Genomic DNA, 21,678 nt, shown 5'->3' on the forward strand with positions numbered 1-21,678 from the left:
AGCATATGCTATCTTAATTAGACCATATCACCCTCAGTGGGAAGTTAAAGCAAATCATCAGCTGACTGTAGAAACCTCATTTCACAATCACAGTTATAATTATTAATCTCTCTGCTACTGATGTTAGTTCCTCTCAATTAGATCACCTATACAAGTAGATCCGTGGGGTGTTTAACGCGAACGTATTTTTCTTTATTTAATACAGCCCAGCAACTGCCATTCTCAGGGCACCTTGCTGCTAAAGTTATTGCCAACTGTGCGCTAATCAAGTTGCCCTTAGCACAGAAGCATGTAGCCAGTAATAACACTCTCAGCCGGCAAAGTGCTTAAGAAAGAACAGCTTAAGGCCGAGCTGGAAATGACTGAAACAGCAAGATGCCCTCAGACCCTGTGGTTGCAGCTCAGTTTCAGTAATGACGGTGGAACACAGAAACAGAGCTACATGTCGGAGGATCGAGTAAATGTGATACACAACTCTGAGAGAGTGCAACGTTTTACATCTTTGTCAGCATGTGCACCGGACAGCGTGTTTATTACTGAAAGCAGGACGTAAAAAAAGCTTGTTGGAGAGCTTGAATTTAGTACACACTTCCACCATGTTAATCAGCTAAGAGTGAACTGATAAAATGGCAACAACCGTGCTGTGATGTGTGGTATTAGAGGTTGCATTATATGCCGCTAATAGAATACAGCGACGGCAGTTTTGTTTCTGGGGCATGACAGCTCCTCCTCTCGATGCTGCAGAGCCTTCATTTGACTGAATCACTGTTGACCCAGTCATTTTATTCTAAACGCTCCCCTTTCATTTTCTGGACTTTGAAATTTGAACCATGCAATTTCTCTACACACACACACCGGCTCAAACGGCAGCAGACGGTAGTTGTTTGAATGCCAACGAAGAGGGTTGGGTGTTTTTGACAATCTACACTGTGGGATGTCAGATTTGTCAAGTCTTACAGATTTTGCTCTGCTCTTTCTACTGACTCAGCTAACCCTTTGATATCTCTGCCTGTATCAGGCCACAGAGGGAAATGTTGCCAATCAATAAGCAGCGCTGCTTTATGGCAGTATTGGATTTACAGGATTTTTGCATCAATGTGATGAAGTACCTTAATTTGTAAGGCATTTCATTTAGCTGATTGTTTGTAGATAAAATGCTCACAAACATTTACAGAGGTGAATATGCAGAATTTTTATTTTTTTTTAAATACCACTAATAAAATGGCATAACAGATTAATTTGGAGGCATTGTGTAGCATGACATCAATTGCAACGTCGTCATATCTGCTGATTTTGCAATGATGTTTTCAATTCAATTTCAGTTCAATTCGATATTGTTTATACAGCATTAATTTACAATATATGTCATTTCATAGCAAAGTGAAGACCTTACACATTTGCAACACAGAACGCAACATATCCAAAGTTTTATTCAACAAAGTCACATCAAAATTTACAGAGGAGTTATATCTGATGTGGTGATTCTGGGAAAATCCATCAAATGTAAGTGATTATACTTAATAGAGATGAGATGCTCTTCTCAGTTATTTTTATATTATTTATGTATTTTTTTTTCCAAGATGCTGCTCTACAAATGGTCCCTCTGTCTAGTGATGAATTCTCATTACATGGATTGGATGTAATTGCGCCTTTTTCATGGTCCGTCTGTTTTCTTTGCCCATCAGCCCTTTTAACAGCAGGGTGTAATTTGCTGTCAGTGGGAGGGTCACCGCCACTGAGTGAGTGCAAGAAAGGAAACACTGACCTGACTCCTCAAAGTCTTGGTTGGCCATGTTCCAGGAATCTCGGATTTGCAGCAAACTGGCTTCCATAGCCCTCAGATCCACCTCGGGGCAATTACATTGTGGATAGTCGACGGCACACTGGCACCAGCAGTCATTGTCCCGGCACACAAACTGGCCTTCCTCATTACAGCCGATGTAGCTGAGAGCTGCCTGCACAAACCTGGCCCTCAGATACTCTGGCAGTATGGCCTGGAGCCCTGAGGCAAGGACAAAATCAGGACAAAAACATGGAGATGTCACATGGACGAATGAAGAGGGAGCTCTAAGTACTTTAGGTATTGCAGAAAATGTGTTTAGATGGCTGTTGTAAGCTCGATCTGTAAATCACTGAAGGCTGGCGCTCCTTTTCTCTGTTTTCTTTCTTTTTTTTTTTTTTTGCCACACTCGGCATATGCTTGGCGTCACATGCAATATGCTGAGATTCACTTAAAGTTGTATTTTTGCTGCACAGTTCTGCTACTTTTGTTCGGAATCATTACTGCCTGGGATTCACTTCAGAACTCCGCGAGCATGCATGGCCAAAAAGTGAAAGAGTGATTGAAGCTAAATTCGTTCTGACACTCTCGTGCTGCAGTTATAAGCTTGCCAGAGAACAGACACTGTGACAATTCCATCAGAAATTGGGGGAGTTCAATTATGGATGGCCAACCTTGCAAATGAATCTTGTTTTCAGGGCTCTGAACCAAAACGGAGCTGACAGAGTCGAGGTTGTCATAGTTACTGCATCCGAGAGGGCCCGTCCTTGTTTCGGTCACCTAAAGGGAGGAAAACAGAGGCACATAACAATAATCCATACTGAGAAAGAAATCCACTAATGTCATTAAATATACAGATTGACACACAGAGACAGAGGATAAACAAAGGAAAAGGAAAGACAGAGCACATGACTAAATGTCACGCACAATAAGATTAGCCGCCTTTCCCTTTACTGTCTCCTCTTCTGAGAAACACAAACTATATTACGCACTATTTTGAGTCCTCCATTGTGCAAATCACATTTAGGATAATGACTTTGTGAGCCAGCGAGCTGGAAATTAAGTTGTGATAAAGATCTCTGGTGTAATGTGTAATGAGTAAGTTGTGGTGTCATCTGTCAAATTTATATCTACATGGTGTTTACCAATTATAAAGCCCACCGACACTCATAACATGCTAAAATCCACTGTATGATAGTGAAAGCATGTCATCTTCAATTACATATGCACTCGAGGATTCATGTAATTGCTTGGTGCAAACTTTTACACGAGGTATGCAATATTGTTACGGAACTACGCAGGCTCAAATGCGATGAGAGGATTGGAAACACACTCATCACAGTCGACTGTGGAGCCATTCTTCAAACGTGGCTCAACTAATCAGGACTTTGATGGTGACAGTCAGATAAAGCGCCTCGTCTTCGGCTTAGGCTGCCTTTCTTGACATAATGCCACACAAATAAACATTAGCTCCGCAGCAGTTGGAGGATTGATTTGTTAATCCTAAATAAAGTTATCTTGAAAGTTTTCTCTTATTTTAACAAGACCTAGAGTCATGCTAGAGGCTCTGTGAGACTGTAGGCACAGCAGGGTGTAGAGCTGAAAGCAAATGTCAGCATGCTCGCAGGAACATTGCTAAGAAGCATCATGTTCACTTTTAGTTTTGGCGGGTTATCGTGCTAGGGTTTTCTAATTTGCACAAAACACAAATGTGCAGCTGAGGCTGAAGAGAAAGTCACAAATTTTGCCAGTATTGGTTATAACACCATCAATGTGCTACATGGGGATGTGAAATAAGTCTTGGGATCAAAAAATTAAAAAATCATCTTGATGTGCACTCAGTAGTTTCTTATACAGAAAAGAAACATCTATAGAAAGTTTCATGGCAGTTCATCCAGTAGTTGTTGACATATTTTAGTGCAGACGAAAGTGGTAAAGAGACAGACATTGCCAACTGTAAAAGCCACAGTACGGTGGATAAATAACTAAATAATGAAGCAACTGTGACTGAGAAAAACCTTTATCTGATATGCAGATTTCAGTTTTAAGATCTGTTGCGCTGACACAGTTCATAGTAGTCTTTACTCAATGTGTAAAAATAATTAGACACAAAAGTAATTTCAGTAACTCTCATATGTTAACTGGCAACTTGTCATACATCCGTCCATTATCTATTCACTGCTTAATCCTCATTATGGTTGTGGGGGGCTGGAGTCTATCTCAGCTGACTCAGGGTGAAGACAGGGCCAGGTCACCAGTCTATCACAGGGCTACACATACAGACAATCACACTCACATTCACATGGACAATTTAGAATTACTATAATTGTTTTTGAGTTGTGTGGGAGGAAGCCAGAGTACCCAGAGAAAACTCACACATGCACAGGGAGAACATGCAAACTCCATGCAGAAAGATCCCAGGAACACCGGGAAGCGAACCGGGGATCTTCTAGCTCTAAGGCGAGAGCACTAACCACCGAGGCACTGTGCAGCCCGGCAACATGTCAGTGCTCTTTTCCTTTACTATTCTTTACTTTCTTGATTTCAGAATCATCTACCTCTGACAAACTATTTCCAAATTGTAGTGCCAGTGCAAATGTTGAGATACTGAACAGAATTAATCATAAAATAACATGCTGTCAACAGATAAAAGGGAGAAAATTTCTGGACAGCCATCTGAGCAGCTGTGGTAAACAGAACATGCTGTAATATTGTCTGGTTCATTTCTCTTATCATGTTGCAAATGTGATCCTGAGTATCTCTAAGTTTGCTAAAGGATGTAAGAAAGGAGAGCTGCAGGGGATTAACATCGATCTACCATACTCTGTTAAAACTGAGAAAGAAATTAAACTTTAACAAATAAGTAAACACAAAACATAGAACAATGTTTTATTTCATACGGATATAGAAACACACACACATACACACATACATATGCAATCTTCTTCTCTATATATTAAGCAGACTATTTTATTAACTGTTGAGCTCTTTTACCAGAGTACATCACCATGGTAACCAATGCTGCATACCTAAACTGCTCCAGAGCAGGTAATCTTCGAGATAACAGAGCAACATGTATAAAAGCACTGCCTACTGACCAGAAAATTGTCTTGGAAAATGGCATCACCATTCATGGAAGATCCCATGGAGCTCAGTGCACACAGAGTGAAAGGGTCTCAAAGGAGGGCATCAGATTTTGGAGACCATCTAAACCCTTTGGCTTTTCCTAACAAGCATCTATATCAAGATATAGATTCTCAGTGGAGGGAACTGTTTTCCTTTGTGTGCTTCTTGAGCCGTGTGTTGTCAGTGCAACACAGCGAAGTCGTGCACTTGCGAAGTCCCTCAGACTGTTTGCGCTGACTTGTGTTGTTTTGGAACAGGCACTTTTATGTATGCTGTGGGTGAAACAGAGAACCTAAGCAAACACGTGGTCTGTGCACAATTCGCAAAGGTGGTTTTTGGTCCAACAGAGATGCTTGATGCATTTGTTTTGTTCCTTGGCCACCTGTTCACACAGTCTATATGAGGGAGTTTTATGAAACAGTGGATAATATCTTGAGTTGACTACCTGATCTATACAGTAAATAATGTAGATCCTTTAGTGTTGTTTATTAAACTCTATCCATAGGGTTCCCAAGACGGATTGATGCCGAAGCATATCTGGGTGAGATGCAGGCGACGTTTTCAATTACAAGTCGTTCCACAGCGTCAATGTTCAGGTAAAGATAAATAAGAATACTTTGGTCATACTGGCACATTGCCTGCACAGGCACTTGCAGTTTTCAGAAAAAGCAGTAGTGTGGATAATTAAAGGTCATTCCTTTTTAGCACAGCACATTGGTGTCAGTTGGAATATCTTTCTCTCCTTTATGCAGTCATTTGAAATACATATTGGTTCTACATTTACTTTAATGCTGTTGTGTGACTACCCCAAATGTCTGAATTCGTTCTCTATATGCTCCCAGGATTCTTTAACACCACCAGGTTTGCAGCTTAAACAAAAACTTACACACTGTAAGAATACATCCAAGCAGTTTTTTTTTTTAAACAATTGCTTACATTAGTTTAGGGTTACAGTTTGAGAAATATGCATCCCTAGTCCTGTCTGTGTTTATGATTGATCATCTGGTACAAAAATTGCATTTTTTTCCCTTTTTACACATGAATTGGCTCATGGTTAGATTCAGAAAACCTGGGCTGATTCACCAAGCTGATAACCAGCTTTGTGACACCACTTATGCATGGTTGTCGTTGTTAGGCTTAGTGAAGCCAGATGTCAAAAAGATATCCAGGATATGTCTTGCTTCGTGGTATGAGTCCCTGGAGTGGTATGTGTCAGTGAGAAATGAAATAAAACTGGCAGCAGCCTTGTTAAAAGTCTTTCCTGTATGTAAGAAAGAATGGGGTTAAAATTTTCTCTAATGTATGATGGTGTTGCATAAAACTAATTACATATCAAATATCTCATTACATAGCTCAATCTCTCAGTTAGTTGTTAATTAATCAGTGTGGCTAGACTTACTCTAATTATGTCAGCTAAGTCAAGTTCATATATAAATACCTCTTGAAGTGACAAACATAGATGATACTGCTTCACAATCAGACATTTTTAAACATGTTACTAAGCAATAGAAAGGACCAGAGTAGTCTGTCAATGTTGATTCTCAGTCATTTAGATCATAGTAATCCTAGGCACTTCCATAAAAAGCAATTGGACTTCTCTTTTTGGTTTTTGAAGAGGCTTCACCCCTCATCTAAGAGGCTACTAGAACCAGAGTAGTCTCATCAATGATTTTAAGCACATTTACTTGCACTGTATTGCCAGTGTAAATAAACTTGGAAATAATAATAACAAGAAGACACTCAGAGAACGCAGTACTCCGGCAAGGCTGCTCAGTCTTTGTATCATTTCCAAAGGATGAAATCTTTAATAAACAATTACCGTGCGGTGTTATGCATGTGTTAATTATGTACAGATACCGAACTGCATGACCAAAATATGTAGTGGGCGGCGAGAATTAATGGAACTCAGAAACAGCTCCACAATTTAATCAATTGTTCCTTGTATCATCTCCGACTGATAAGTCCTGATAAGTTTGCAACGGTCAATTTGTAGTATCAATCATGTGATCATCAGCAGGCAGATGAGATAGTGTTCACTTGTTGTCATGGTTACAGTGACACCATGCTGCTATCTCGCAATGATACAGAAATCTTTAACAAATCCATAGATCCAGACTATAAGCCACATTACTACCAAAATCTAATCACTTGGTCCTTGTGTCATTTCTGACCTTCCCTGAAAACTTCATCCAAATCTGTTAGTCCGTTTTTGAGTAATGTTGCTAATAGACAGATAGACAGACAAACAGATGGACAAAAATACGCCGATCGTCACATAACTCCGCCACATTTCTTGGCACAGTAATAAAAAAGAATATATATATAGATATTTATATATTTGGGGGTTAGAGTAAGATCCTTAGCATTAAATTTGCACATTATGTATTTAGTGGTACTGATGTGACAGTCTGATCACCAGCCAGGAGTGGCCACCCAATATCAAGCAGCCCCTGCTGTAGGAAAGCGGGATGTGTCGATAAAATGTAAGTGGCATACCATCTGACCACTGTGAAATTGGAACATGCCACTACACCGGCAGCTGTATACCATCAGCCAATTTTCAAGCTGCTCAAGCTGCTTCTTCAGTAATTAGAGTTCCTTCATGATAAACATCCCTTGTTGTCTGTCAGGACTTTTTGAGCTGCATTGTGGTTATAAATTCATCATGTAAAATTTTGCTTAATACTGGTCACTTGTTTCACAAGTGTTACATGTTGCACAACGATAAGCACGATCAAGTGCAAAATAATTTCTCACACCCATTTTATGGTTTTATTTTTGAAATCAGTGACGCACAACACAAAGCTCTGTCAAAGGTGTATAATGTGAGCTTACATGGCGTAACAAATGATTTTTGGCAACTCTTGGTACACCTGTGAAGGAGCTGAAAACAGAACTACAATTAGATTACATTATCAGTAGGTGTGACTGCTTCAGGCATGACCAGTTAAGCTGTACTTTTTCATTGAAACGAGAGCATTTTGCTCAGTGACAGTCTGACAAATTGGAGATTGAGAGAAGAGAGTGGGAAGGTTTCGCAAAAACTTTACCAAGAGGAGACGGATGTGGCTTTGTGGAAGGTGTAAAATCTTCATGAGAGAATAAAGTACATTCTAAGTAGGCTATCAGTCTGAGGATGTTAAATTACTGCAGCTTGAAAGGAGTAAACACATTTGGTTAGCACAAGTTTCTCTCGTCCCAGGAGGACTCTTGTACAGATCGCAGAAACAGTTCAGTGACATGAAGTGAGGCGCCGAACATGTTGGCAGAGGTTGTTGGTTTAACACTGACAGAGGGTGAGATACCAGTTAGTCTATGGAGGATTCGGCCAACATATTTATCCGCACTTCATGCACCATTATGGTATTTCTGTATACCTACCAATCTGTCACACAGCAGTAATGTGTATGCAATTATTCCTACTTTAAAGACCCCCCTTGGTGAAAATCTAGTTTTTTATGTTGTTAACGTATCCATATGGTGTTTTTATATGCTGGACGACATGTGAGAGAAATCACCAACACCATGGCTGAGCAGTTCCACCTTGAAGCTGCAGTGTACCAATGACAGTCAAAAACACAGACTCAGCAGGATTTCACATATAGAAAAGCTATATAAGGAACCGATCATGTCCCGTGTGCAGCTTTCTCTATCATTATTCTTCCTCAAATTCTTCCATTTTGCCAGTGTGTAGTGTTGAGTGGGCTGACAGTATGTGAGCAGTCCTGGGTGAGCTGGTGTGCTGGAGTTGCTGTGGGAGTGGAAGCGTTAGTAAAGAGAACGGCAAAGGCTATGCGATCCAGAGAGCTATATCTAAGCCATTTTAAGGCAAGAAAGATTTACATTAAAACACATTCTGAATAGGTAACTCTGATACAAAGACATCAGTTCCTAAGGTTTAAATCAAGGACCACAGAGGTACTTTAAGGATGCAAATTTAAGTCACATTAAACCGCAATTACAGTAAAAATCCCTGGAAACAAGATTTGATCATGACTGTTCTGTCCTGAGTGGGAGTGTTGGAAGCATCGGCTGGAGGCGGTGAGGTCGTTTCGTTTCACACTCCTGCTCGAAGTCAGGTTAATTGACTCAACAGAACAGGTAGGAGTAGGAGATGAAAACAAATCACATCGACTGACGCACACGGAGGGCAATTCCGTCCAGCCTTTTTGCACTTCGTATTTGGGAAGCGAGTGTTTACTTGAAGAAAGATGAGCATGCACAGTCCTGTATGCAGTTAAGCGGTGAGTTGTGTGGGCAAGGACTGTCCAGATTGCCTGAAAGCCGCTGTTTGCCTGAATAAACAGTCTGTGTAGTAATCATCCCCATGTCCTTTTGTCTGTGTTGGACAGCCAAGTGAAATAACATGCAGTTCGCTCTGTAAATTTGTGGAAATAGCACCTGTGATTCATACTTGGAGCTTGTCAACTCCCACCCTAAATCACCATAACGCTTAACAACAGTGAAGAAAAAGCAATAGCCAACAGTCATGGTAAAGCTGTTTTTGCAACAGATGTGGAATCTATGAAGAGTGTCCAATACTAGTGTAACATTTTGGAAAACAGGACCTAAATGACAGCGAATCTAACAGAGTGTAGAAGATTAGATAATATTTCTTGTGGAGCATCTGTTGCTTGCTTGTACTTACTTATGAACAAGGAAAGTGAACCTGTCCTTGCTTCTTCTTTTTTTTTTTTTAATCCCCTCCTGTGCGCCAGGGGAAATGATTCTCTGGGACAAATGATGCTTTAGAGGCTGTTTAGGCAGATAACTGATCCACAGCTTCACTCGAGCTGAATGTGTTTATTTCTGCAACTGCTTGGGTGATCTATTAAAACTCACTGCTTATTCTCTGCTGGCTAAACTCTGTAACAGATTCTTTATGGGTGAGCTCAGTATAATAACACTGAGAGAGCAAGACAAAGAGCAAACTTGCTTTTGGAAGCTGCTTCAATTTTCCGGTGCCATTAGGTCATTCTCTGGTGTCAAAATTAATCTAAACTGCTGAAATACAACACATTGTGGACAAATGGGGTCTAAAACACATTAACTGAGTGCAAGAATATGTAGCAGCTGGTCATACTCATAGTATTTAATGTACCAGGAACCATCTAGCCAAATTCAGCCTGTTTAGCCCTTCAAAATACAGTCACTATTAGTTGTTCTGGATCAAAGCTAGGTTATTTGTATGTATGAAGGGGTGGTGGCATTTTGGTTTAAAAACTTTGAAAGGGTTGTGCTTCAAAGTTAGCGTTCATATTATTCAATCTCAGGCAAATACTCTGTCAACCAATCCACTCCATAGATGGAGAGGAAAAAATTCCAAGGACTAATTTCTAACGTACTTAGTCATTTCCAAAAACTGTGTTGTGGTTTTCATGCAGGCGAGCCCACTCTCAACAGAGCATGAGTGCACCTAATATTTCTCTAGTATATAAGGACATGAAAGTATTTGTAGAAGAGGAAAAACAAGCGAAAAACCTTTTGTTGATGTTGCAGCTGCAGATTTTATATCACCCAGGTCTGTTCCGATGGTAGTTTTGTTCAAAAAGTTGCAAAATGGTAAAAATTGAAATTACAGGAGCTGCTAACATTCATGCAAAAGTGTATGAAGTAACAAAATGGCACAGGCCAGCATGCACACAGACACAGAAAACTTACAAGCCTGTCTAAAGAAGCTTAAAGGGCAGACTGTTATCTTTTTAGATTACATGGCGATACGGATATTGTGAAAGAACACAATTCTCCCCTGAAGAAGATGTGTAAAGTCCTCATAGCAGGAACTGTAAAGGAAAACCAGAACAACTGTTGTGACAGACGTACAAAAAGTTTGCCGGAGGTCTTGAAAGATGTAAGCCTCGAAGACACAACGCCAGATTTGTGCTGACAAATCATGGACTGTATAAAAAAACAAAACAAAAAAGTCACCGTAGAACCCCTCCTCTCCTTCGAGCTCATAGTTAGATTGTTCACAATCTCAGTTCAATCATCCTTGACAAAAGCTTGATTTAGAGCATGCGTGTATCCATGGTCCACCGGCAGCAAAGATAAACTGCCAACCTGAAGGGAAATCCATCTCCTCAGCTGTCACTTGCGAATTATTGCCAAACACCATGACGGTGTCTTCTTTTAATATTTTCCCAAAGGTCCAATAAAATTAACCACATCTCCTTGCTAGATTAATGACAGCAACCATGGTAACCAGCCAGGAGGAAAAGGAAGACTTTTGCTACTTTGGGCAGAAAAGTTGTGTTTCTTTTGACATCTACTTTTGACAAGTACAAGGTCAATGAGGAACATCGAGTACAGAGACGTGAGGAGGAATAAAAGCCGGGAGCTCTGTAGTAGTCATACATCTAGTGTCTCTGTCAGTCTCTCACTAAAAAAAACCCTGAAGTGCGGAACTGTTTTTTTAATTTACAGTTCCTAAAATATAGTCTTTTGAATACAAAGACATCATCAATTTACCCAGGACAGGCAGACTGGGAAAGAAAATGTGTGGGAGAGGGAGAGAAACTGACTTCCATTCTTCTTTTTATTATTGATGCGTTAACACAATTAATTAAAATCCGAGCAGCCTCCATAGGGAGCCACAGATTAATTTCTAACACAGACAGATGTCCAACTTAAAGGAGAAAATTGACCAAATGCAAATCTAAAGATGGCTTTTCTATGCATAGCAATGAGACCATCTGCAAAAAGAACCCAGTGGAGCAGAGCATGTGCGCACAGTCAGCCTTCTCTATTAGGAAGCGACCCCAAAATGGAAAAAAAAAAAAAGGATTTTTGTATATTTGACTGATTTCAAGACCTCCACGGGCATTTTTATTTTTATTTTTTGGCTAAAAGGGAGAAAACACACAAGTTATTCTAAAAATGCGATATGTAAATGACATGGATCAGTTAGCGGGGGAATTATTAATGTACCATAATTTAAGTACAAGATAATTGTGCTGACTGTGTTGGAATAACTAACAGCTGCATTTAATGGAACATTTAATTGCACTTAAAGGCTTTCCTAGAATAAGCAGTTTGCGATGCTCATACTCACTGTGGACGTGACTTGTTTATCTTATCGAGATGAATTTAACTCTGCCCTCCAGGAACGCCGTTTGATGTCTTCTCACTGTCTAAATACTTCTCTGGAATTTATTAAGCCTGAAAACATTCCTTATGTAAATTCCTAATTTCTTTTTCTTAGTGTCTTTGGGGCTGCCTAATCGAGCTGTAAAGTAACATCACTGCAGTAATCGAAGTATTTCTTATCACAGAGTAATAAATCAGAATCATTCATTTGAATAATAGAAATCTAAAACTAAAACACAAGATAATCACATCATTGTAATACAATCCCCACCGGAGTGCAGATGACAGTATTGAAATGTCATCCTGCCCTACACGTTTCTGTGATAGCAGCAGTGAATCACAAAAAGTAATCATTTTCAAAGTGTTACAAAACAAGACAGGGTTTCAGGTTTTGCGGGTTGGACTGCAGGAACACTGTGCACCAACCGTGGCAGTATAGCAGCACAACTGACACTGGCAATTTTCACAAACTCACACTCCAATCATTCCACTCAAGTCTACTCGTACAGAAGTTAATGCCCATTTCAATGTTCCATTAAGCTACAATTTTTGACCTTTTAGGTAATTTTTCTCCTGCACTGTACCTGTCTGTTTTCCGCCAATTACATCTGTGAACAGAAGCTGCGAACCTGCAGCCTTTTTGAGCTTGCAAGAGAAAATCACTCACCAGATCAGCGTTGACGTTTCAAAAGTATGAATCTGTATTGATAGTCTGGTGACATGAATGACAGCAATCGACTCTTCAATGTAATGTTCTGTTGGGAAAACTTTGATCCTGCATCCATATACACTACCGTTCAAAAGTTTGGGGTCACCCAGGCAATTCATGTTTTCCATGAAAACTCTCCCTTTTATTCATGTGCTAACATAATTGCACAAGGGTTTTCTAATCATCAATTAGCCTTTCAACACCATTAGCTAACACAATGTAGCATTAGAACACAGGAGTGATGGTTGCTGGAAATGTTCCTCTGTACCTCTATGTAGATATTCCATTAATCAGCTGTTTCCAGCTAGAATAGTCATTTACCACATTAACAATGTCTAGATTGGATTTCTGATTAGTTCAGTGTTATCTTTGTTGAAATAAAATGCTTTTCTTTCAAAAATAAGGACATTTCTAAGTGACCCCAAACTTTTGAATAATAGTGTACATGTTTACTCTGCCACCCACCGCATCATTGTTTCAGATTAAGTACACACCCTCATGGCAACAGCACTCCCAGACGACTGTGGTTTCTCTCAACAGGACAATGCTGCCCTCATTTTGCCAAAATTCCCCAGATTCTAAACCAATCAAGCATCCAAGAGATGTGCCAGAAAAAGCCTGATCCACAGAGGACCCACCCATCAACCCACAGGACCCAAAGGATCCACTGCCAACGTCCTGGTGCCACATATTGCAGTACACCTCCAGAGGTCCTGCTTCCATGGGTCAGAGCTGTTTTGGCAGCACATTCAGGGCCAGCACATTACTAGGTAGGTGGTTTTAATGTTGTGGCTGATTACTGTGCAGATAGGCATATAAGAACGATCAAGAGATCCATTGTGAAACATTAAACAGGAATTTAGGGAAATCAACTGATCTTTTCTTGTTAACTTGATGTTCACTAGGGACAACCGTCAATTTGAAGCTTGATTGTTTATTGGATGCAAATGAATGTCATGTTGATTGATGCGGTGTAGGGAAATGATTAGTCAGAGATCAGCAGCGGCCGGCAGACCCCCTAAAACAGAGGGAAGACAGGAAGATGAGGCAGAAATAAAGGGAGTGTGGGTGGGAGAAGTATGTATAGACGTATGACAGGAAGTGGAGTGATTGAGGTGTTGCCCTGCTCCTGAACCTCAGCTAAAGATTTCATCTCCATTAAATACATAAGTTTTGTTATTTCAAGTTAATTCAACCTAAAATATTTAGTTCTGGACCTGTCCAGGGTGTCCCCTGCCTTCACCCTAAGTAAGCTAAGATAGACTCCAGTCCCCCGCGACACTAATGAGGATTAAGTGGTGTATCAATAATGGATGGATGGATATCTAGCATTGCTTCTCAGACAGTTTGAGAACTTGTGAACGCTAGTCTGGTACAAGGTCTTTTACCTTAAAGAATGCTAAACTGGATTCACCTTCATCTGCGATTTTAATCAAAACACTCTCCTTTTGTATCTTAAAGAACCCTTCCACAATGAAAACTTGCTGTGCCATTTTAAGATGTGTTAAATCCTGGTTGTTTCTCTACATAATGATGAAGAACGGTGCAGATCATGAGGAAGGCTAGTATTAATCAGTCCATCTCGTGTACTTCCATTTTAAAACAAAGTCAGTGGAAGCAACCTCTCATGTTGTTTTACTGTAGGTATGAAATAGTTCAACACTTGCAGCTGATTATTCTCAATATTAAACAAAGAACTGACTCCTTAAACTGAGAAATTTTTTTTTTAAAGTAATTCTCTCTAACAACTGTCTGAGAGAGTGCACAGTTGATTTGATTTAATATCTTAATGTAATTGAATCTGGACTTATTCCGTTAACTCAGCTGATTGTACATGTTGAAATGATTACTTAATTTAAGTTCATTTAATTTTTAAGGCAACAGGGGAATTTGTGTTAATTACAATGTTTAACAGTCTACAAACAGGTGACAAATTAATGGAAAAACCAACATACAATTAAGTGTTCCAATATTTGTTATTTTACTGCAAACTGCCACAACAACTGCAGTTTTCCAAGTCTGTGGAAGTTTATGTGAATAATGAATACAATTACTCCCAATTTCTCTCACATTTAGTGTATCTAAAATCTCCCATGGGCACTGAGATCTCCAAATGCCGCTGCATGCGTGATTCATATAATTTCATTATCCAGTGAGCTTCTGTGCTCTGTATGGAACTATTGACATGTGCTGTGTCTCTCCTCTTGTTTATTCCTCTTTTATTTCTCTGTAAAATCACAGGCAAAAATTCCCAAGTGAGCCCTGAAGGCATCCTTCTCAGCTCCGTATGTAAAAACGCGACTCTGTCTTCTGCCACACACATTAGTTCAGGGAAACACTGCTGCTTGTAAAGTTGACATAGCTCCCCTCTGAGATCGCACACAGCGGCCCAGCACACAAGTGCGCTGGCTCAGAACGAGTCATTTCAGCTTCTGGAGCAGGTGAGAGCCACAGCCGGTATTTGGCATCGTAACTGGATTGAACACTGCACAGCTGCTGGTTTTACTCAGTTTCTACAGCGGAGGGATGTATATAGTGGAGCTGAGTTCTCCCACTAGAGAGGTTAAGCACACACACAGAAAAGAAAAAAAGGTGCCTCAATTCCTCCCCCAAGTTCAAATATGTTTTATTTGCTACAACAGTAAATATGGGTGTTGTTGCAAAGGCAAGTGTATAATGCAGCAACTAGGAATGCATAATGAAAAACAATAAAGCAAATGTTGATTATTCAATATAGGAAGGATGAAATATATTTTCATTTTTATTTGATTTCACTGAGAACCTGGAACTGGATATTTACCGCTAGAAAATCAAATGAAAGCAACTTGATAAAAGGAAAGTATGCTACAAGTTGGCTATTAAAATACCTGTCTTATCTAAATCAGATTATGCCATGTCTTGGCTGTATAGATGGATGATAGCCTGTGTGCCACTGGTGTTAAGTCTTTGCAGGGCAACACAGCACTTAGCCTGTTAACATGGTCCACTGATACAGAAGGCTCTGAGGCACATCCATTATTTAAAAATGTAAGGCTTTAATATTATTATAAGACCAGTTAGGCGAGAGCATTTTACTGATGAAGATTCATCACTGCTGCGAATCCCTCATATGAATAATTCTACAAAACAGCATAAAATGTCACTTAGTGAGCTTGTGTTGTCAGATGTTTGAGCAACAATGGACTTTAAATGGCTGCACTTTCCGCTTGCCGGAGAGAAAAAAAAAAAGAAAGTACAAGCCAGCATTAATGTTTCATGAAAATCATCTCTCATCTCAAAATTGCCTCATTCGCTGCACCTTCAAGAATTGTCATTGGCTTAATCACCACGGTATAGGAGATGTGCAAATCCACATTTGCATCTGAGATACGTTTCCGCCTGTTTATTCAGTCTTTGAGGATTTCACTGCATGTTTTAAGACCACTTTGTTGCTCTGGCTTACACTCTAATGTCAACCAGAGAGGGATAAGCTTATAAAGTATAAGCAAGAAAACGGAGAAGAGGAAGAAAATAGCATCAGAATGAGATTATTGTGTGCCTTCAGAAGAAGAGAAAAAAAAAAGCCACTTGGAGCCACAGGGGAGCATAGGGGGACCTTTGGTGGAAGAAAGTGCAATTTAATACTGCATGTGGTGTTATGTTCACTGAGGGAAGCCAAGCTAGGCTATTTTACAGGAAGTACGAGTCACTTGAAGATGGGCCAAGGGAGCAAATTTGATTTTGTGTATCTTGTTTTTGCACTTCAGGCTTCACTTCTTTTAACCAGCTGCAGATTTAAGAGGAATAGCTGGAAGAAGTGACATCCTTAAAAAATCTTGACACAAGAAGTCAGAAATCAGACTAAAGCCACGAGCTATCATCCCTCTATTTACCATACAGTTATCGGAGGCCCCCTCATCTACAGCACATCAGGGGAGGAAACTTATCGCGTTGAAATTTAAAGGGATTGAAGACATGGTGAAATGACAAAAAATGGAACATTTATCATCCTTTCTGAATAATGAAGATGCAGAGAAAAGAAAAATCTTATGAATTATTCATGCGTGCCAATGATAACAGAAGACAGAGTGCTTTGTTTTTTATTTGGTTTTGTTTTGTTTATCCTGCCTTCAAAACCGGTCCAAACTTCGGGAGTCGTGTTCCCTGTAACTGTTGCTCAGCAGCTGTTATCTGATTTTTGATGCTTCAGTCCTACTTGTGTTTTCTTCTACTATGACAAATGAAGTGTAACACTGCATGACTGACTGAACACTCAAGGCTGGCACTGCAAATTGGGTCAAACATTCCTTATCGCTTCTCCTCCCCGTCAGTGATATTCTCCTCTCAACTTTGGTTTAATGAATCTTCAATAGAGACGAGCCTGCGCTGAAAATAAAAGGTAAGCACGGTGATTGATGCAGCTTTTCCTGTGTACCTGCCGCACCGCGAACCCGGGCTAAAAGGCCTGCTAAATAAGGCCTTTCTGTCCTCGTCTCATCTCTTCTGTTCAGTCGCATATGACACCTTAACTCATTCCACAAAATGTTTGACAAATGACAGAGGCTCTCAAAGGAAATTACTGGAATGGAGGGGCTGATTCATCACACTATGTAACAGCAGTGCCATTTTTTCCTGCACTCTTATCTCATTTTTCCCGTCTCTGATTATTCTGCAGAGCTGCTGCACTCAGTCCTGCAGGCCTTCAGGCCAGGCATTTCTACCATTTAAATATGTTATCTCTTAAAACCAGGGGACCAGTGCTCTTCTTAAATGCAGCTTTGTTTTGGCATCTGTCTTCATTGGGGTGAAGTAAAAACCCATGTTCGGAATTAAAGCCTGCTGACGCTGTGAATATTTTACATCAGTCACCTGAAAATGCCTCACAAACAAATGTACCCCAGAGGGCTTTTTCTCTATTCATCTCAATCAGAGGGGTTTTTAGCAGCACTTTGGTTCAGTGGTGGCTGCCAAATCAGCTCAACGTCCTCTTGCCAATTCACTTTAGAGAATGTACAGTTTTATCTCTGATGGACTGCATAGTGGGGCATCACTAAGGACAAGTCAATGAAAAATGGGCTGCATCTCAGAGAAAGGAAAGCAATTTAGTTTTTTTTTAAAGCTGCAGCTGCACAGTCAGATCGGGGGAATTAAACAGTCATGTTTCTGCTTTTCAAACAGAGTTCTGTCTCAGAACTCCTGTTGGCTCCGTGTGGCACAGCGACAACTGCTTAGTGTCTGTTTACTACCTGGTCTATGGATGATGTCCCTTTCACAGCGTACTATTCCAGCATTCTACAAAGCAGGCATGCGGTGTAATAGAAAATGTTGACCAGGCCTTACAGAACATCTGAACATGTCTGTGTGTGCCGGTGGAAAATACGTCCTGTACGACTCAGGCCTCAAATGCAACCTTTGAAATGGAATATCTGAGCACTGGAAAGGGGTTTTTAAACACACTGTACGAGCCATTCTTGTTCATGTTTCTATTTATAATATGAATTTAAACCTCACAATTTAAAATCAGACCAAATGCAGCTGATGTAATGCACATATAGTACTCACAGCTGTTCATTCACCCAGTTAGGACATTATAAGCCTTTAATGCCATTAAATGGCATTCATCATCCCACATTATTCCAATACATAAAGGCCAGTACGCACATTTTCCACCTTCTTGTAGGTCAGAAGGAGCATTGTGACCTATTCTGATCACTGATAAACAGAAAGTAACCCTGATAACATAGCTGACCTCCTTGTTGTGTGAAAAGTGCATGCAAAATCTCCAGTGGAGTCGTCACCATGGAAACCTCCTTTTTTTAAAAACTTAACCCAGTGGTTTTGGTGTCTAAACCTGACCAGCCAAGTGCAGTACAGTGAGTCAATGAAGACGTTGAAACAAGACTTACACTACTGTTGAAAAATTTGGAGTCAATTAGAAATGTCCTCATTTTTGAAAGTGAAGCAGTTTTTTTTTAAATGAAGATAATGTTAATTTAATCATAAATACAGTCTAGACATTGTTAATGTGGTAAATGACTATTCTAGCTGGAAACGGCTGATTTTTAATGGAATATCTCCATAGGGGTACAGAGGAACATTTCCAGCAACCATCACTCCTGTGTTCTAATGCTACATTGTGTTAGCTAATGGTGCTGAAAGGCTAATTGATGATTAGAAAACCTTTGTGCAATTATGTTAGCACATGAATAAAAGTGTGAGTTTTCATGGAAAATGTGAAATTGTCCGAGTGACACCAAAGTTTTGAACGGTAGTGTACATCAAGGAAGAATATTGCAAGGATAGTTCAAGACAGAACTGGAAAAATCAGGTGACTCCATCCTCTCCAACCTCTAGTATAAAATCAAGGTTTCACTGCCATTAAATAATGTAATGATGGAGCGCCATTAAATGGGATGATAGTGGCCCACTGAGGAGTCCCTACTGGCTCATATGTATAGGAATGGTGTGTGATGATAACAGCCATTTACAAAGCAGACAGCATCTGAAAAGGTTGGTTCATTTCCTTGTACACCTCAAGGTCTTAGCAACATGAGTGTAAGACTAGAACCAAAAACAGAGTTTCCTCCTTGTTCCAACATCTTATCATTTTATCATATTAGAGTTTCTCTATTATCACACTTTGATTTAAAAAAAAAAAAAAAAAAGCAGGTACTGTTGGTTGAGAAACAATTCTAATGATTCGATTTTCAACAAAATAGATACAAACAGCAAGGACTTTGGCAAACAATTACCTGATTGTCCTTAACAAACATCTGTGCCAAAGTTGTTAGTTCTGGGGCTTCCAATGTGAGCTTGTGTTGTTTGTTTTCTGTTCTGTTGTCATTGTAATGCGGTCTGTTAGTCAGAGGGAAACAAGCAATTTGAATACATCACCCTGGGCTCTAGGCCAAATAGTTAGTAGAAAAAAAAATGTTTATGGCTTCAGTTCCACATAATACATAATACTGTCATCAGCGACAATTATGCTAACATAATATATCAGAATAATTGTATTGTGTTTTGTGGTGCCGGTACTTAAGTGTGTGTTTCCTAAAGCTGGTTTGGGTCATGTGACCTCTTACACGTCTTGTAATGACACCTGGAACAGATGCCATCACTTAGACGGTGCAGGTTTACATTTTGCAAATGCTGGTGACTGAAGCTTTTCAGTTGAGAACATTTTTACAATGTTTTATTAAATCTTTTTAATTTACTGTTTTTGTTTTGTTCTCTCCCCAAAGCCAAATTAATTTCAGCGCTCACTTTAGGGCCCTTATGTGCCAGATGCATCTCATCAGAGGACATTTTCAGATTATCTTTTTCAGTACAACACGTGTCTTCAAGATGTAAATGTGCTCTCGCGTCAAACACGCAAGAAAACAAATCCCACCACAGATCTATATACAGCTGATATTGACCAATATAAACGTGGATCTGTTAGTCTGGCCTGAGTTTTCTGCTTCTGATGCATTCAGTGACAAAACTATCCCTGCAGGAACAGGTGCAATCACATGACAAACAGACTGTAGAAGCTGACAGTGTCTCAGAATGGCGGTTTTGCAGATTGCTGTCATTACCTGCATTCTGTGACGTTAATCTGTTGTTTAGCACAAGCAAGCGCAAACAAAATTAAAGCCACGTGAGAGAACAGATTTCTCAGAAGACAAGAAGAAGAGAAGTCTGCTGCGAAGGGCGAACTCTGCCTATTCAATTCTTCGGGCTTGATAACAACTGACAGAGTGATGAATGAACACACCCTGAAGGTATTAAGCAGTAAAAGATGCGGGGTGATATTTACATCATAAGCATATCTTGATATGCACAGCAGGCTGTTCTATGTACAAGCTTGTGAAAACACACATGAACGAGTGAGGAGGGAAGTAAACAATGCTGCTCGCTTCAGCTCTCTTCTTGGTTGAACTCTGTGTTGCTCGGCGAGCAGAAACATTTACTCAAATGTCACATCAAAGCACCGTAAAGTGAACACAATGCAATGTTGGCAAGGAAGCATATATTCTTAATCATACAGCTGAATAATATCAAACAGATCATTCAGTTAAGCGGCATGTTTCTTCTAGTAAATGTACATATTTTACATTTCGGTTTGATCAAGTCTAACAGCAGCACATGAATATCATGTTTCACAACCAAGTGGTTGTTTTTGGATGTATTATGATGAAGGCTCCCTAATCTAAGTAAAGTTATTTTACCTTACTCAAATAGCATCAAATAAGAAAATGCTCTTTTTAAAACATGGATTTGTTTTTGGAGACGCTGACACACAATTACTTTCTGCTCACTGGTGACAGTGAGCAGAAAGACAGAATGTACACTAGCGTTTAGAAATGTTTGGGGTCACTTAGAAAGGTCCTTATTTTTGAAAGAAAAGCATTTTTTTTCAGTGAAGATATTGATCAAATATGCAGTCTAGACATTGTTAATGGGATAAATGACTATTCTAGCTGGAAACAGCTATTTTTTGAAGTTATTTTCTGGTCTTTTTGTTGGCTTTATTAGACAGGTTAGTAGAGAGGCAGACAGGAACGTAAGAAGAAAAGGATGGAGAACCTGCAGCAAAGGGCCATGAGCAGGAATCAAACCCAGGCTGCTGCATCAGGGACTATAACCCCTTTTAATGGGTCACCCACTCAGCCAGCTGAGCAATCTGGGCACCAAAATGGCTGATTTTTAATGGAATATCTCCATAGGGGTACAGAGGAACATTTCCAGCAACCATCACTCCTGTGTTCTAATGCTACATTGTGTTAGCTAATGGTGTTGAAAGGCTAATTGATGATTAGAAAACCCTTGTGCAATTATGTTAGCACATAGCAAAAAAAAACTATGAAATGCCTAGGTGACCCCAAACATTTGAGCAGTAGTGTGTGTGATTTTCTGGGAGGTGTGGACAACAACATATTTTGTGTTTTAATCTGAGCCTTCTGTCAGGGTTTTGTAGTATGGAAGTGTTGTGTTTTACTCATATCTCCCCATAGCA

General features: G+C 39.8%; 1 protein-coding gene across 2 annotated transcripts in view; it reads right to left on the reverse strand.

The window, feature by feature from the left end:
* Window positions 1–21,678, reverse strand: part of brinp3a.1 (bone morphogenetic protein/retinoic acid inducible neural-specific 3a, tandem duplicate 1) — a 64,337-nt gene that overhangs the window by 13,278 nt on the left and 29,381 nt on the right. For both annotated transcript variants that reach the window (XM_023282603.3, XM_023282602.3), the window contains exons 5-6: window positions 2,455–2,560; window positions 1,766–2,002 (exon numbers count right to left, since the gene is read on the reverse strand). In XM_023282603.3, coding sequence (XP_023138371.1) covers window positions 1,766–2,002; window positions 2,455–2,560 — 343 coding nt within the window. The remainder of the gene's footprint in view (window positions 1–1,765; window positions 2,003–2,454; window positions 2,561–21,678) is intronic.

The sequence above is a fragment of the Amphiprion ocellaris genome, chromosome 2 (genome assembly GCF_022539595.1).
Source record: "Amphiprion ocellaris isolate individual 3 ecotype Okinawa chromosome 2, ASM2253959v1, whole genome shotgun sequence".
Taxonomy (NCBI): domain Eukaryota; kingdom Metazoa; phylum Chordata; class Actinopteri; family Pomacentridae; genus Amphiprion; species Amphiprion ocellaris.